Source organism: Mya arenaria, chromosome 2, assembly GCF_026914265.1.
Source record: "Mya arenaria isolate MELC-2E11 chromosome 2, ASM2691426v1".
NCBI classification, from domain to species: Eukaryota; Metazoa; Mollusca; class Bivalvia; order Myida; family Myidae; genus Mya; species Mya arenaria.
This window is the reverse complement of record NC_069123.1, coordinates 52472605-52490270: the sequence shown is the minus strand read 5'-3', so window position 1 is coordinate 52490270 and position 17666 is coordinate 52472605. Positions and strand designations below refer to the sequence as shown.

Here is a 17666-nt window from a genome sequence, read left to right as displayed (position 1 = left end):
TTTTAGTTCATTTTCGCCTTTGAAATAACTATGAGAAGTTCAACAAAACACGCTGAAAACTTTAAAATAAATAAAATTTGCTTAAAATAAGATTTGTGTATGAATTATTTACGGCTAACATGAAGTAAAGCGATAGATTTGTCAAAAGCCGTGTACTTTGCCTTAGCTTTCAACTCTGAGAAATCAGTTGGTCAAGATTTTCAGGAAAACTTTAGAATATTAGAGAAAGTTCTTTATTACCGTGGATAGAGGTCTTAAATGCGGGGTTTATGGTCTTTATTTCACATTTTTTTTCCAAATATTAAGAAAGTTATCTTTAAAAACCTTACCTGAATCGAGATTTGTTGACATTTGTTGCCGTGCACTTTACCAAATAAGTCACGTGGGTTCTCCACCGTGAACATTGGTTACTGCAAAAAAACAAAGTGTGCCGTAGTAGGAAGGGTGGGGTTGTGATGGCAACAGAAATATAGCAATTAATTTTAATTTATAATTTTATTTTGGTTTTACTTAAAGAGTAGATTTTAAATTATTTATAGGTGAATTTTCAAGACGATCACTCCAATATTATTATCATATTTATCCTTGTGCACAGACTTTTCAGACAGCCCTTGTAGTAATGGTAGGAGGGTGTTTTTGCATGTTTGCGGACGGGGGGGGGGAGGAGGGCCCGACTGTGCATGTGATGTTTAAGGTATTGACTTCAAACGTCATATACAGATAGATCCCATTGAGAAGAAGTGCAGTGCACAAGAACCATAGCTCTGGTGGCTGTATATTTTAGTTATTGCTGTTTGTTAATTTTCATACTTATTTTTTGTCTGGAGCATAACTGAAAAAAGTCTTTGATGTATTGACTTCAAACTTTATATACAGATTGATCTCATTGAGGACAAGTACAGTGCACAGGAACCATAACTCTGGCTGCTGTGTTTTTTTAATTTTTGTCCTTTGTTAATCTGCTTACTTTTTTGCAGAACTAGAAAAGTCTTTGAGCTTCATACACAGACAGATCTCATTTAGGAAAAGTGCAGCGAACAAAAAAAACATTAATTATTCCCCGCCGCATCGAAGATTTCGGGAGGGGGATATTGTTTTGGCATTGTCCGTCCGTCATTCCGTCCTTCCATCCGTCTGTCCTTCTGTCCTTCTGTCCGTCCGTCCGTCCGTCCATCCGTCCGTCCGGTCTGGTACCATATCTTGGTAGGCATTGATCAGAAAATGTTCAAACTTTGTCAGAATGTTCCCCTTGATCATATCTCGACCTGTTTTAAAAGTGGGTCACATGGGGTCAAAAACTAGGTCACTAGGTCAAATCTTAGAAAAATCTTTGGAACATACTAGAGGCATTATACATGGTCAAATATTCATGAAACTTTATCAGAATGTTTTCCTTGATGAACTCTTAGTCGTAGATAAAACTGGGTCACATATGATCGAAAATTAGGTCACTAGGTCAAATCTTAGAAAAATCTTGTCCAGAACCATATCATGGTAATGATTGGTCAATTTATGTTCAAAATTGGTCATGATGTACCCCTTGAAGAAATATGGACCACTTAAAAAAGTGGGTCACATGGGGTCAAAAACTAGGTCAGTAGGTCAAATCTTAGAAAAATCTTTGGAACATACTAGAGGCATTATACATGGTCAAATATTCAAGAAACTTAATCAGAATATTTTCCTTGATGAACTCTTGGTCATAAATAAAACTGGGTCACATATGATAAAAAATGAGGTCACTAGGTCAAATCTTAGAAAAACCTTGTCCGGAACCATATCATGGTAATGATTGGTCAAGTTATGTTCAAAATTGGTCATGATGTAAACCTTGATGAAATCTTGGACTTATTTAAAACTGGGTCACATATGATTGAAAATAAGGTCACAAGGTCAAATCTTAGATTTTTTTGTCCGGAATGGAATTGATTGGTCGGATTATGTTCAAACTTGGCCATGATTTTACCCTTGATGAAATATGGACCGCTTGTAATAGTGGGGCATATGGGGTCAAAAATTAGGTCACTAGGTCAAATTTTAGAAAAATCTTTGAAACACATTAGAGGCAATATGTATGGTCTTATATTCATGAAACTTGAACAGACTGTTTTCCTTGATGAACTCTTGGACATGTTTTAAACTGGGTCACGTGTGATTAGAAATTAGGTCACAAGGTCAAATCTTTCAAAAATCTTGTCCGAAACTATCTTATGGTGGTGATTGGTCTGATTAAGTTCAAACATGGTCAGAATGTTTTCTTAGGATGAATTTCGACTGCGTTTTAAAAGTGGGTTAATGGGTCAAAAACTAGGTCACTAGGTCATATCTTACAGAAATCTTTGGAACACTCTAGAGGCAATACATCTGCTCTATTTTCCATAAAACTTAATTAGAATGCCTCGATGAAATCTTGGAATAGTTTGAAACTAGTAGGTCATTTGGGGTCAAAAATGATGTCATTGAGTCAAATCTTAAAAAAACCTTGTGGACACTCTAGAGGCTGTATTATTTGCATATATCCAGACCAATCTTCATGAAACTTGATCAGAATGTTTGCCTTGATGAAATCTTAGATTAGTTTGGAATTGGGTAGCATGGAATCATTAACTAGGTTTCTTGTTCAATTCTAAATGTTATATATATACAATATTTTTTTTTTTCAAACAGTTGCAATCAAACTCAAACTCATATATATCATCAACAATTGATTTCCATTCCTTGACTTAGCCCAATCAGGCGGGGGATATCAATTCAACGAATTTGCTTGTTTGCATCTTATTTTTGTCTGAAGCATGTCTAGGAAAGTCTTTGAGATATTGATTTGCAAAAAAAGGCCATAACTCTTAAAATGTAATATCGTAAACATGTTTAAAATGACAATGAGCATGTCCCATCACTCTGGCAAAATAGTTAATGAGTTATGCCCCTTGATCAACTATGAAAGGTAGATGAGTGTAGATCTTTACCTTGTGTGCTCTTGTTGTACATTTCAGGTGTTTGCAGAGAAGATGGGTCTGGAAGCTGGCTGGAACTGCCATATCTCCCTGCGCTCAGAGAGGCAGTATCTGTCAGCCACCTCCGCAAATGTGTCTGTACATGAGGTGCCGCAGGATGAGATGCAATCACAGACTTGCAGGTAGGTTACATAGAAGAGATTGAGAGCAGGGGAATTTGTCTTTTGGGACGGATACTGTATTACCTTGAGGTTCTCACTTGTTTAATTCCATGTGTGAAATGTGCTGTTTTTTCATCTTAGATATTCATGATTAACTTTGTCGTATCAATCATTATGTCACCGATGTACATGTTAGTTTTGGCTTGAGAACCCCTGGAGTACCCTTTTATTCACATGTAACAATCTCAGCTGGAGTTCCCTTTCATTACTACACATGTATATCATAATCTCAGTTGGAGTACCCCCTGACTACCCTCTCATTACAGTTTATCAATCTCAGCTGGAGTACCCTATTATTGCCATGGCACAATCTCAGCTGGAGTACCCTTTCATTAACATGTCACAATCACAGCTGGAGAACCCTTTCGTAACCATGTCACAATCTCAGCTGGAGTACCCTTTCATTACCATGTCACAATCTCAGCTGGAGTACCCTATTATTGCCATGTCACAATCTCAGCTGGAGTACCCTTTCGTAACCATGTCACAATCTCAGCTGGAGTACCCTTTCATTGCCATGTCACAATCTCAGCTGGAGTACCCTATTATTGCCATGTCACAATCTCATCTGGAGAACCCTTTCATTACCATGTCACAATCACAACTGGAGAACCCTTTCATTACCATGTCACAATCTCAGCTGGAGTACCCTTTCATTACCATGTCACAATCTCAGCTGGAGAACCCTTTCATTACTATGTCACAATCACAGCTGGAGAACCCTTTCATTACCATGTCACAATCACAGCTGGAGAACCCTTTCATTACCATGTCACAATCTCAGCTGGAGTACCCTTTCGTAACCATGTCACAATCTCAGCTGGAGTACCCTTTCATTACCATGTCACAATCACAGCTGGAGAACCCTTTCATTACCATGTCACAATCTCAGCTGGAGTACCCTTTCATTACCATGTCAAAATCTCAGCTGGAGTACCCTTTCATTACCATGTCACAATCACAGCTGAAGAACCCTTTCATAACCATGTCACAATCTCAGCTGGAGAACCCTATCATTACCATGTCACAATCACAGCTGGAGAACCCTTTCGTAACCATGTCACAATCTCAGCTGGAGTACCCTTTCATTACCATGTCACAATCACAGCTGGAGAACCCTTTCGTAACCATGTCACAATCTCAGCTGGAGTACCCTTTCATTACCATGTCACAATCTCAGCTGGAGTACCCTTTCATTACCATGTCACAATCTCAGCTGGATTACCCTATCATTACCATGTCACAATCTCAGCTGGAAAACCCTTTCGTAACCATGTCACAATCACAGCTGGAGAACCCTTTCATTACCATGTCACAATCACAGCTGGAGAACCCTTTCATTACCATGTCACAATCACAGCTCGAGAACCCTTTCATTACCATGTCACAATCACAGCTGGAGAACCCTTTTATTACCATGTCACAATCTCAGCTGGAGTACCCTTTCGTAACCATGTCACAATCACAGCTGGAGAACCCTTTCGTAACCATGTCACAATCTCAGCTGGAGTACCCTTTCATTACCATGTCACAATCTCAGCTGGAGTACCCTATTATTGCCATGTCACAATCACAGCTGGAGAACCCTTTCATTACTATGTCACAATCACAGCTGGAGAACCCTTTCGTAACCATGTCACAATCACAGCTGGAGAACCCTTTCATTACCATGTCACAATCACAGCTGGAGAACCCTTTCATTACCATGTCACAATCACAGCCGGAGTACCCTTTCATTACCATGTCACAATCACAGCTGGAGAACCCTTTCATTACCATATCACAATCTCAGCTGGAGAACCCTTTGGTAACCATGTCACAATCACAGCTGGAGAACTCTTTCATTACCATGTCACAGTCACAGCTGGAGAACCCTTTCGTAACCATGTCACAATCTCAGCTGGAGAACCCTTTCATAACCATGGCACAATCTCAGCTGGAGAACCCTTTCATAACCATGGCACAATCTCAGCTGGAGTACCCTTTCGTAACCATGTCACAATCTCAGCTTGAGTACCCTTTCATTATCATGTCACAATCACAGCTAAAGAACCCTTTCATTACCATGTCACAATCACAGCTAGAGAACCCTTTCATTACCATGTCACAATCTCAGCTGGAGTACCCTTTCGTAACCATGTTACAATCACAGTTGAGTACCCTTTCATAACCATGTCACAATTTCAGCTGGAGTACCCTTTCGTAACCATGTCACAATCTCAGCTGGAGTACCCTTTCGTAACCATGTCACAATCTCAGCTGGAGTACCCTTTCGTTACCATGTCACAATCTCAGCTGGAGAACCCTTTTGTAACCATGTCACAATCTCAGCTGGAGTTCCCTTTCATTATCATGTCACAATCACAGCTGGAGAACCCTTTCATAACCATGTCACAATCTCAGCTGGATTACCCTTTCATTATCATGTCACAATCTCAGCTGGAGTACCCTTTCATTACCATGTCACAATCACAGCTGGAGTACCCTTTCGTAACCATGTCACAATCACAGCTGGAGTACCCTTTCATTATCATGTCACAATCACAGCTGGAGAACCCTTTCATTACCATGTCACAATCACAGCTGGAGAACCCTTTCATTACCATGTCACAATCTCAGCTGGAGTACCCTATCATTATCATGTCACAATCACGGCTGGAGAACCCTTTCGTAACCATGTCACAATCTCAGCTGGAGTACCCTTTCGTAACCATGTCACAATCTCAGCTGGAGTACCCTTTCATTACCATGTCACAATCTCAGCTGGAGTACCCTTTCGTTACCATGTCACAATCTCAGCTGGAATTCCCTTTTGTAACCATGTCACAATCTCAGCTGGAGTACCCTTTCATTACCATGTCACAATCACAGCTGGAGAACCCTTTCATTACCATGTCACAATCTCAGCTGGAGAACCCTATCATTACCATGTCACAATCACGGCTGGAGAACCCTTTCATAACCATGTCACAATCTCAGCTGGAGAACCCTTTCATTACCATGTCACAATCACAGCTGGAGAACCCTTTCGTAACCATGTCACAATCTCAGCTGGAGTACCCTTTCATTACCATGTCACAATCTCAGCTGGAGTACCCTTTCATTACCATGTCACAATCACAGCTGGAGAACCCTTTCATTACCATGTCACAATCACAGCTCGAGAACCCTTTCATTACCATGTCACAATCACAGCTGGAGAACCCTTTTATTACCATGTCACAATCTCAGCTGGAGTACCCTTTCGTAACCATGTCACAATCACAGCTGGAGAACCCTTTCGTAACCATGTCACAATCTCAGCTGGAGTACCCTTTCATTACCATGTCACAATCTCAGCTGGAGTACCCTATTATTGCCATGTCACAATCACAGCTGGAGAACCCTTTCATTACTATGTCACAATCACAGCTGGAGAACCCTTTCGTAACCATGTCACAATCACAGCTGGAGAACCCTTTCATTACCATGTCACAATCACAGCTGGAGAACCCTTTCATTACCATGTCACAATCACAGCCGGAGTACCCTTTCATTACCATGTCACAATCACAGCTGGAGAACCCTTTCATTTCCATGTCACAATCTCAGCTGGAGAACCCTTTGGTAACCATGTCACAATCACAGCTGGAGAACTCTTTCATTACCATGTCACAGTCACAGCTGGAGAACCCTTTCGTAACCATGTCACAATCTCAGCTGGAGAACCCTTTCATAACCATGGCACAATCTCAGCTGGAGAACCCTTTCATAACCATGGCACAATCTCAGCTGGAGTACCCTTTCGTAGCCATGTCACAATCTCAGCTTGAGTACCCTTTCATTATCATGTCACAATCACAGCTAAAGAACCCTTTCATAACCATGTCACAATCACAGCTAGAGAACCCTTTCGTAACCATGTCACAATCTCAGCTGGAGTACCCTTTCGTAACCATGTTACAATCACAGCTTGAGTACCCTTTCATAACCATGTCACAATTTCAGCTGGAGTACCCTTTCGTAACCATGTCACAATCTCAGCTGGAGTACCCTTTCGTAACCATGTCACAATCTCAGCTGGAGTACCCTTTCGTTACCATGTCACAATCTCAGCTGGAGAACCCTTTCTTAACCATGTCACAATCTCAGCTGGAGTTCCCTTTCATTATCATGTCACAATCACAGCTGGAGAACCCTTTCATAACCATGTCACAATCTCAGCTGGAGTACCCTTTCATTACCATGTCACAATCTCAGCTGGAGTACCCTTTCATTACCATGTCACAATCACAGCTGGAGTACCCTTTCGTAACCAGGTCACAATCACAGCTGGAGTACCCTTTCATTATCATGTCACAATCACAGCTGGAGAACCCTTTCATTACCATGTCACAATCACAGCTGGAGAACCCTTTCATTACCATGTCACAATCTCAGCTGGAGTACCCTATCATTATCATGTCACAATCACAGCTGGAGAACCCTTTCGTAACCATGTCACAATCTCAGCTGGAGTACCCTTTCGTAACCATGTCACAATCTCAGCTGGAGTACCCTTTCATTACCATGTCACAATCTCAGCTGGAGTACCCTTTCGTAACCATGTCACAATCTCAGCTGGAATTCCCTTTCGTAACCATGTCACAATCTCAGCTGGAGTACCCTTTCATTAACATGTCACAATCACAGCTGGAGAACCCTTTCATTACCATGTCACAATCTCAGCTGGAGAACCCTATCATTACCATGTCACAATCACGGCTGGAGAACCCTTTCGTAACCATGTCACAATCTCAGCTGGAGAACCCTTTCATTACCATGTCACAATCACAGCTGGAGAACCCTTTCGTAACCATGTCACAATCTCAGCTGGAGTACCCTTTCATTACCATGTCACAATCTCAGCTGGAGTACCCTTTCATTACCATGTCACAATCTCAGCTGGAGTACCCTATCATTACCATGTCACAATCACAGCTGGAGAACCCTTTCGTAACCATGTCACAATCACAGCTGGAGAACCCTTTCATTACCATGTCACAATCACAGCTGGAGAACCCTTTCATTACCATGTCACAATCACAGCTCGAGAACCCTTTCATTACCATGTCACAATCACAGCTGGAGAACCCTTTCATTACCATGTCACAATCTCAGCTGGAGTACCCTTTCGTAACCATGTCACAATCACAGCTGGAGAACCCTTTCGTAACCATGTCACAATCTCAGCTGGAGTACCCTTTCATTACCATGTCACAATCTCAGCTGGAGTACCCTATTATTGCCATGTCACAATCACAGCTGGAGAACCCTTTCATTACTTTGTCACAATCACAGCTGGAGAACCCTTTCATAACCATGTCACAATCACAGCTGGAGAACCCTTTCATTACCATGTCACAATCAGAGCTGGAGAACCCTTTCATTACCATGTCACAATCACAGCCGGAGTACCCTTTCATTACCATGTCACAATCACAGCTGGAGAACCCTTTCATTACCATGTCACAATCTCAGCTGGAGAACCCTTTGGTAACCATGTCACAATCACAGCTGGAGAACTCTTTCATTACCATGTCACAGTCACAGCTGGAGAACCCTTTCATTACCATATCACAATCACAGCTGGAGAACCCTTTCGTAACCATGTCACAATCTCAGCTGGAGAACCCTTTCATAACCATGGCACAATCTCAGCTGGAGTACCCTTTCGTAACCATGTCACAATCTCAGCTTGAGTACCCTTTCATTATCATGTCACAATCACAGCTGGAGAACCCTTTCATTACCATGTCACAATCACAGCTAGAGAACCCTTTCGTAACCATGTCACAATCTCAGCTGGAGTACCCTTTCGTAACCATGTTACAATCACAGCTTGAGTACCCTTTCATAACCATGTCACAATTTCAGCTGGAGTACCCTTTCGTAACCATGTCACAATCTCAGCTGGAGTACCCTTTCGTAACCATGTCACAATCTCAGCTGGAGTACCCTTTCGTTACCATGTCACAATCTCAGCTGGAGAACCCTTTCGTAACCATGTCACAATCTCAGCTGGAGTTCCCTTTCATTATCATGTCACAATCACAGCTGGAGAACCCTTTCATAACCATGTCACAATCTCAGCTGGAGTACCCTTTCATTATCATGTCACAATCTCAGCTGGAGTACCCTTTCATTACCATGTCACAATCACAGCTGGAGTACCCTTTCGTAACCATGTCACAATCACAGCTGGAGTACCCTTTCATTATCATGTCACAATCACAGCTGGAGAACCCTTTCATTACCATGTCACAATCACAGCTGGAGAACCCTTTCATTACCATGTCACAATCTCAGCTGGAGTACCCTATCATTATCATGTCACAATCACGGCTGGAGAACCCTTTCGTAACCATGTCACAATCTCAGCTGGAGTACCCTTTCGTAACCATGTCACAATCTCAGCTGGAGTACCCTTTCATTACCATGTCACAATCTCAGCTGGAGTACCCTTTCGTAACCATGTCACAATCTCAGCTGGAATTCCCTTTCGTAACCATGTCACAATCTCAGCTGGAGTACCCTTTCATTACCATGTCACAATCACAGCTGGAGAACCCTTTCATTACCATGTCACAATCTCAGCTGGAGAACCCTATCATTACCATGTCACAATCACGGCTGGAGAACCCTTTCGTAACCATGTCACAATCTCAGCTGGAGAACCCTTTCATTACCATGTCACAATCACAGCTGGAGAACCCTTTCGTAACCATGTCACAATCTCAGCTGGAGTACCCTTTCGTAACCATGTCACAATCTCAGCTGGAGTACCCTTTCGTAACCATGTCACAATCTCAGCTGGAGTACCCTTTTGTTACCATGTCACAATCTCAGCTGGAGTACCCTTTCGTAACCATGTCACAATCTCAGCTGGAGTTCCCTTTCATTATCATGTCACAATCACAGCTGGAGAACCCTTTCATAACCATGTCACAATCTCAGCTGGAGTACCCTTTCATTACCATGTCACAATCTCAGCTGGAGTTCCCTTTCATTATCGTGTCACAATCTCAGCTGGAGTACCCTTTCATTACCATGTCACAATCACAGCTGGAGTACCCTTTCGTAACCATGTCACAATCACAGCTGGAGTACCCTTTCATTATCATGTCACAATCACAGCTGGAGAACCCTTTCATTACCATGTCACAATCACAGCTGGAGAACCCTTTCATTACCATGTCACAATCTCAGCTGGAGTACCCTATCATTACCATGTCACAATCACGGCTGGAGAACCCTTTCGTAACCATGTCACAATCTCAGCTGGAGTACCCTTTTGTAACCATGTCACAATCTCAGCTGGAGTACCCTTTCATTACCATGTCACAATCTCAGCTGGAGTACCCTTTCGTAACCATGTCACAATCTCAGCTGGAATTCCCTTTCGTAACCATGTCACAATCTCAGCTCGAGTACCTTTTTGTAACCATGTCACAATCTCAGCTGGAGTACCCTATTATTGCCATGTCACAATCACAGCTGGAGAACCCTTTCATTACTATGTCACAATCACAGCTGGAGAACCCTTTCGTAACCATGTCACAATCACAGCTGGAGAACCCTTTCATTACCATGTCACAATCACAGCTGGAGAACCCTTTCATTACCATGTCACAATCACAGCCGGAGTACCCTTTCATTACCATGTCACAATCACAGCTGGAGAACCCTTTCATTACCATGTCACAATCTCAGCTGGAGAACCCTTTGATAACCATGTCACAATCACAGCTGGAGAACTCTTTCATTACCATGTCACAGTCACAGCTGGAGAACCCTTTCATTACCATGTCACAATCACAGCTGGAGAACCCTTTCGTAACCATGTCACAATCTCAGCTGGAGAACCCTTTCATAACCATGGCACAATCTCAGCTGGAGTACCCTTTCGTAACCATGTCACAATCTCAGCTTGAGTACCCTTTCATTACCATGTCACAATCACAGCTGGAGAACCCTTTCATTACCATGTCACAATCACAGCTAGAGAACCCTTTCGTAACCATGTCACAATCTCAGCTGGAGTACCCTTTCGTAACCATGTCACAATCACAGCTGAAGTACCCTTTCATAATCATGTCACAATCTCAGCTGGAGTACCCTTTCGTAACCATGTCACAATCTCAGCTGGAGTACCCTTTCGTAACCATGTCACAATCTCAGCTGTAGTACCCTTTCGTTACCATGTCACAATCTCAGCTGGAGAACCCTTTCGTAACCATGTCACAATCTCAGCTGGAGTTCCCTTTCATTATCATGTCACAATCACAGCTGGAGAACCCTTTCATAACCATGTCACAATCTCAGCTGGAGTACCCTTTCATTACCATGTCACAATCTCAGCTGGAGTTCCCTTTCATTATCATGTCACAATCTCAGCTGGAGTACCCTTTCATTACCATGTCACAATCACAGCTGGAGTACCCTTTAGTAACCATGTCACAATCACAGCTGGAGTACCCTTTCATTATCATGTCACAATCACAGCTGGAGAACCCTTTCATTACCATGTCACAATCTCAGCTGGAGAACCCTTTCATTACCATGTCACAATCTCAGCTGGAGTACCCTATCATTACCATGTCACAATCACGGCTGGAGAACCCTTTCGTAACCATGTCACAATCTCAGCTGGAGTACCCTTTCGTAACCATGTCACAATCTCAGCTTGAGTACCCTTTCATTACCATGTCACAATCTCAGCTGGAGTACCCTTTCGTAACCATGTCACAATCTCAGCTGGAATTCCCTTTCGTAACCATGTCACAATCTCAGCTCGAGTACCCTTTCGTAACCATGTCACAATCTCAGCTGGAGTACCCTTTCGTAACCATGTCACAATCTCAGCTGGAATTCCCTTTTGTAACCATGTCACAATCTCAGCTGGAGTACCCTTTCATTGCCATGTCACAATATCAGCCGGAGTAGCCTTTCATTAGCATGGCACAATCTCATTCAGACTAGCTTATTTCTTCAGTGGTAATCCTGTTAGCAGGAATAAGGACACAGCAGCGGGTGACACAGAGGACAGCCTGCAGGCCTCTCAGCGTAAGATCAGTACCAGCGCTCCCAGTGTTGTCCATCTTGGCTCATCACAAGTCAAATTTGAACCAAAGGTACAAAGTCACAAATGCTTGACACTAGAGTTTCAATTAACCTTTTCTCACTGCAAGACCTATTTTTGTTTTATTTTCATTGTTAAAGTGTAGGATTATTTTAGAAATAAATTTCTCTTGTTTATGTCCCATTATACAATTAAAAGAGTTTTTATGCATAAACAAATCACAGTTTTTTGGATCAAAGTTAGTATCACGTCTGACCTGACATCTAGGTACAGACAGCAATAGTGAGCCCAAGACGGTTGAGGAGGGAGGCAGCGGAGGATTACCACACAGCCACAACTGAAGAGATACTCCTCCTCAACACAAAACAGGGTATGGTATAATTGAAACTTCATTGAAATGAATGATAAACCATAATGCTTTAGTTGTTGTGTTATGATATAAAAGTGTTGTTTCCGTTTAATAAACAATATGTTTTTGAACATAAGTTAAAATTTATTGTAATTAAATAAACTTAAAATCAATCCATAGCCTTTTTGAAGCCCGTTCTCATTAAACTTTTTTCTATTTGGGAAATGGCTCTAATGCACTGCTTACAATTGCCACATTGCGAAAAATTAATGACATTATTCACATCACAAAAATGTGGGGAAGAATTCTCGATTATCCTTAAGTTCAACAAACAGAACAGGTCTGTTATTTTGTTGTGACTTTATTTAAAATTATGTCATTATTCAATGATTATTCATATAATAAAGTGCTGACAGTTATCTTAATCATCAGATAATCATAGCATTTTTAACAGAGACTGGCTGGTCTGTATGTACTTTATAAAATCTATAATGCAGAGATTGCCGACCCGGAGTACAGTTTTTAAAGTTTTTTTATCTGATGACTCTAGCGGGTTCCCTAGCAAATTGGCTGTGGTAATTTTGTAAAAAAAAAATGGTGTTTCGGGTCACCAGGTAAGAGTTAGTGTCACACCCTGCACTTTGATGTTTAAGTTTTATTAAATGAATCAGATTGACAAACCACATTTAATAAGACGACAAAACATGGTCATGGATCAATTATTTGGATTTGAACATGATAAATTTGGTGACTGAACAAGACTGCATGACAATTAGTGTTTGCTGTGTAATTACTCAAAGGTCAAATGAAGTGTTATGATTTAAAATTGTGCTTTCTCTCCAGACATTTTTCTTCAGTGTTTTGAAGACAAAATGACAGCTATCATGTTCCAGTTTTGTACATAACAGCACAAATGTTAACTAATCCTGTTCTCCAGATGAGGACGATGACGAGGCATTATTGTGTGGTGGGGAATACAGCTGGCTTCTCTGACATGTATAAAAGTACTAATGATAAATGTACCTGTTCTCCAGATGAGGACGATGATGAGGCATTATTGTGTGGTGGGGAATACAGCTGGCTCCTCCAACATATATATAAGTACTAATCTTAACTATTCCTGTTCTCCAGGCGAGTATGAGGATGAGGCATTACTGAGCGGTGGGGAATACAGCTGGATGGGGGAGGAGGAGGAGCTGTCCCGGCATGCCTCCAGCTACATCACAGAGAACACTGAGGACAGCCTTGCATTTGACAACAGGGTATGTACAGCTAGCACAGACTTAGGCAAATCACTTAAGTAGACCTGAGAACAAAAAGTTTCATCTCTGGATGCATGTATTCGGTGCTGCATATAATTTGGTTCAACTGCATACGCAAGTGATTTTTCATGGCGTGTTTATAAATAAATGTGTAAGCATCCAAAATCCCTGTAGATTATTAACCTTTAATTTTCTTGTATTCAATTCCTAGGCCAAGCTACCTCGAGGCATAGAGAACATCCGCCCACATCTGAGCAGTATTGACAATGTTCCTCTACTGGTGAATCTTTTCACTGACTGCTCACCAGAAAGTAAGCATACATTAATCAAAGAATATCACCGGGGGTGGCATGACATAACCATTTAGTTGTATTAGTAAACAAAGAAAGAAGAGCAAAGAAATTAAACAAAGATTGAAATTGAAAAAAAAACACACAAAACTGATCATTTTATTGAGGATGAGCTTTCCAACATCTTTCTGGTGGATTAGAAGGATTTTTGCCACAAACATTGTCACGCTCCTGATTATCATCAAAAGAAACAAACTAGATCCAGCTATTTTCTTTCAAACTTGTTGCGAACCGTAAATTTGATTTTGCGATCTGTTGAAATTGTTTTTCAGAGGTTGAAATTTGCACAAGCCCTGTATTATGCTAGTTTTTATGACTTTTTGGAATTTTGTTCAACACTTGACACATTTTCTCCATTACAGCTATTGTTCTTTTTATATAGATTGTTTTTATTACAACTCATTTCAGTATGTGTATTTTTTGCAGCAACTGGGGAGATGATCCAGATAATGCAGGAGCATGGTGAGGTGGTGCTATGTGTCGGCAGCTCCGCTAACACCCAGAACACGCCCCTCTTCCTCAGGGCAGACTGCAGGTACTTGATGGTATCACACATCTAAACATTCTTTGATATGAGTGTAGACAGGGATTACTTCATAAATGTTTGCCTGAGGCCTTATGCAATATTGTACTTATCCTTTTTAGTAGACAAGCCTCAATGATTCCATTCTGGTTGATTGATTTTATTGTAGAAATTGAACACACAGGTTTTGCTTTTCTATTAAGACCAATCTAAGATGTTTGCATATTTAATTCAGCCCCTGTACCATATGAATTTCAGTCTGGCCCTTGAGCCATTGTGTCCCCAGGTGTGTTTGCAGCAACCACCCCCCAGCCTACTGTGGGACCAGGACTTCCCCACCCCCCTCCAGCTGGCTAGCTCTTTCATCAGTGTCATATGCCCCATCATCATCAACAAGGATGGAAATATCAGCCTTATACATCTCATTGCAGAGGTGGGGTACTTGCTAAGTGATATATTTTTTTATTTGTTCACATAATTGTATGAAAAGAGCATTTTGTAATGAAACAGCTCAGCAATTCAGTGTACATGGATTAGACACCATGTTTTTCGTTAACAGGCGCGGAACCAGCTGATGTGTCTGCGCAACTGTTTCTACTTCATGCTGTGCTGCAGCTTGTCAGTGACGGGTGGTCAGTTGGTGTCCAGTGTTGTCCAGCTTCCCACCCTGCTACCCCCTCAGCACCTCCTCTGGCTCGTCCTTATAGTCATACCTCTGCTGGGCCTCACAATGATGGGAAATCCCGTCGACCACAGAGTTATGTCCCTTGCCACTAGCAAGAATAACAGCCATCTTTCTAATGAGGTTTGTTGACCTTAAATTCTGTTTTTCAGTAGTGAAGGACAATTCTTTATTCAATATCATTTGATCTTAAATTTATTGATATACATTGCAAGAAAGCTACTTAAGTTTGGTTAATCTCTCAACCTGTAATATTTAATGTTCAATATATGCATTTTATTTATGACCTTATGAAGGCTTCTTGGGTATTTTCTCTGTATTTACATTTCCTTTGCTTATTCCCTCTGTCAGATGATAGTGAGGTTCACGGTGTACTATGTGTTGCGGTTTGGTCTGCCCGTTGCAGTTGCGTTGATCTGTTATGGCCTCACACTGCACTCATACTGCCAGACACTCGCACACACACACAGCCACACTAACTGCGCTGTGTTTGACTTCAGGTACATGCCTTTTGATATTAATTATAAAGATAAGGAAACTGTTTTTAACTGATAGACTTTTATCTTGTTACCCATTGTAACATTTCAGCTTTGGTTTGACATCCAAGATAAGATTTGTTTTAAGTTGATAATTTTTATTTTTACATTTGTATTGTGATTTCTCTTGTAGTTTCAGTTAAAAACATTGTTTGATAGTCTAATCTTGTAAGATTCTTTATTCATTCAACCAGAAGTGAGACATTGTCGGACGAGAGACCCTGGGTGGAGGCATATTCTGGTGGCCTGGTGCTTGCTCAAAACATCTTCATCTTCCTTCTTGTGCTCTACTTTGGTGAGTACCCACTTTACTGGCTGTTTTAAATAGTGGTTAAGCAAGTACCCCCTTCAACCACTGTAACATACAGTGGTATATTGAGTACCCTCTTTACCTCTTGTAATAAACAGTGGTATAGCAAGTACTCCCTTCACCCCTGCTATAAAAAAGTGGTATAGTGGTAATCCCCTTCATAGGCTGTATTAAACATTGGTATAATGAGCGAGTAACCCTTTGCTGGCTGTAATTAACAGTGGTTTATCAAGTACTCCCTTTATAGGCTGTTATAGTGAGTAACCCTTCATCCACTGTAATAAACATTGGTATAGTGAGTAACCCTATCATCAACTGTAATAAACATTGGTATAGTGAGTAACCCTTCATCCACTGTAATAAACAGTGGTATAGTGAGTAACCCTTCATCCACTGTAATAAACAGTGGTATAGTGAGTAACCCTTCATCCACTGTAATAAACAGTGGTATAGTGAGTAACCCTTCATCCACTGTAATAAACAGTGGTATAGTGAGTAACCCTTCATCCACTGTAATAAACAGTGGTATAGTGAGTAACCCTTCATCCACTGTAATAAACAGTGGTATAGTGAGTAACCCTTCATCCACTGTAATAAACAGTGGTATAGTGAGTAACCCTTCATCCACTGTAATAAACAGTGGTATAGTGAGTAACCCTTCATCCACTGTAGTAAACAGTGGTATAGTGAGTAACCCTTCATCCACTGTAGTAAACAGTGGTATAGTGAGTAACCCTTCATCCACTGTAGTAAACAGTGGTATAGTGAGTAACCCTTCATCCACTGTAGTAAACAGTGGTATAGTGAGTAACCCTATCATCAACTGTAATAAACAGTGGTATAGTGAGTAACCCTTCATCCACTGTAGTAAACAGTGGTATAGTGAGTAACCCTTCATCCACTGTAGTAAACAGTGGTATAGTGAGTAACCCTATCATCAACTGTAATAAACAGTGGTATAGTGAGTAACCCTTCATCCACTGTAATAAACAGTGGTATAGTGAGTAACCTCTCATTCACTGTAGTAAACAGTGGTATAGTGAGTAACCTCTCATTCACTGTAATAAAAAGTGGTATAGTAATAAACAGTGGTATAGTGAGTAACCTCTCATCCACTGTAGTAAACAGTGGTATAGTGAGTAACCTCTCATTCACTGTAGTAAACAGTGGTATAGTAATAAACAGTGGTATAGTGAGTAACCCTTCATCCACTGCAATAATCAGTGTTAAAGTGAGGACCCCCATCATTGGCTGTAGTTGTCAGTGTTAAAGTGAGGACCCTCATCATTGGCTGTAGTTAACAGCGTTAAAGTGAGGACCCCCCATCATTGGATGTAGTTAACAGTGTTAAAGTGAGGACCCCCATCATTGGCTGTAGT

General features: G+C 41.2%; 1 protein-coding gene across 2 annotated transcripts in view; it reads left to right on the top strand.

Annotated features, from left to right (window-relative positions):
* LOC128221333 (transmembrane protein 94-like) overlaps positions 1-17666 on the top strand; it is a 60236-nt gene that overhangs the window by 38095 nt on the left and 4475 nt on the right. The window contains exons 20-29 of one of the 2 annotated variants that reach the window (XM_052929911.1): positions 2994-3136; positions 12204-12327; positions 12543-12645; positions 13756-13886; positions 14098-14197; positions 14663-14771; positions 15018-15192; positions 15319-15564; positions 15793-15941; positions 16172-16272. In XM_052929911.1, the coding sequence (XP_052785871.1) occupies positions 2994-3136; positions 12204-12327; positions 12543-12645; positions 13756-13886; positions 14098-14197; positions 14663-14771; positions 15018-15192; positions 15319-15564; positions 15793-15941; positions 16172-16272 (1381 nt within the window). Of the gene's footprint in view, positions 1-2993; positions 3137-12188; positions 12328-12542; positions 12646-13755; positions 13887-14097; positions 14198-14662; positions 14772-15017; positions 15193-15318; positions 15565-15792; positions 15942-16171; positions 16273-17666 lie in introns of both variants that reach the window. The other variant, XM_052929901.1, reaches the window with a different exon arrangement.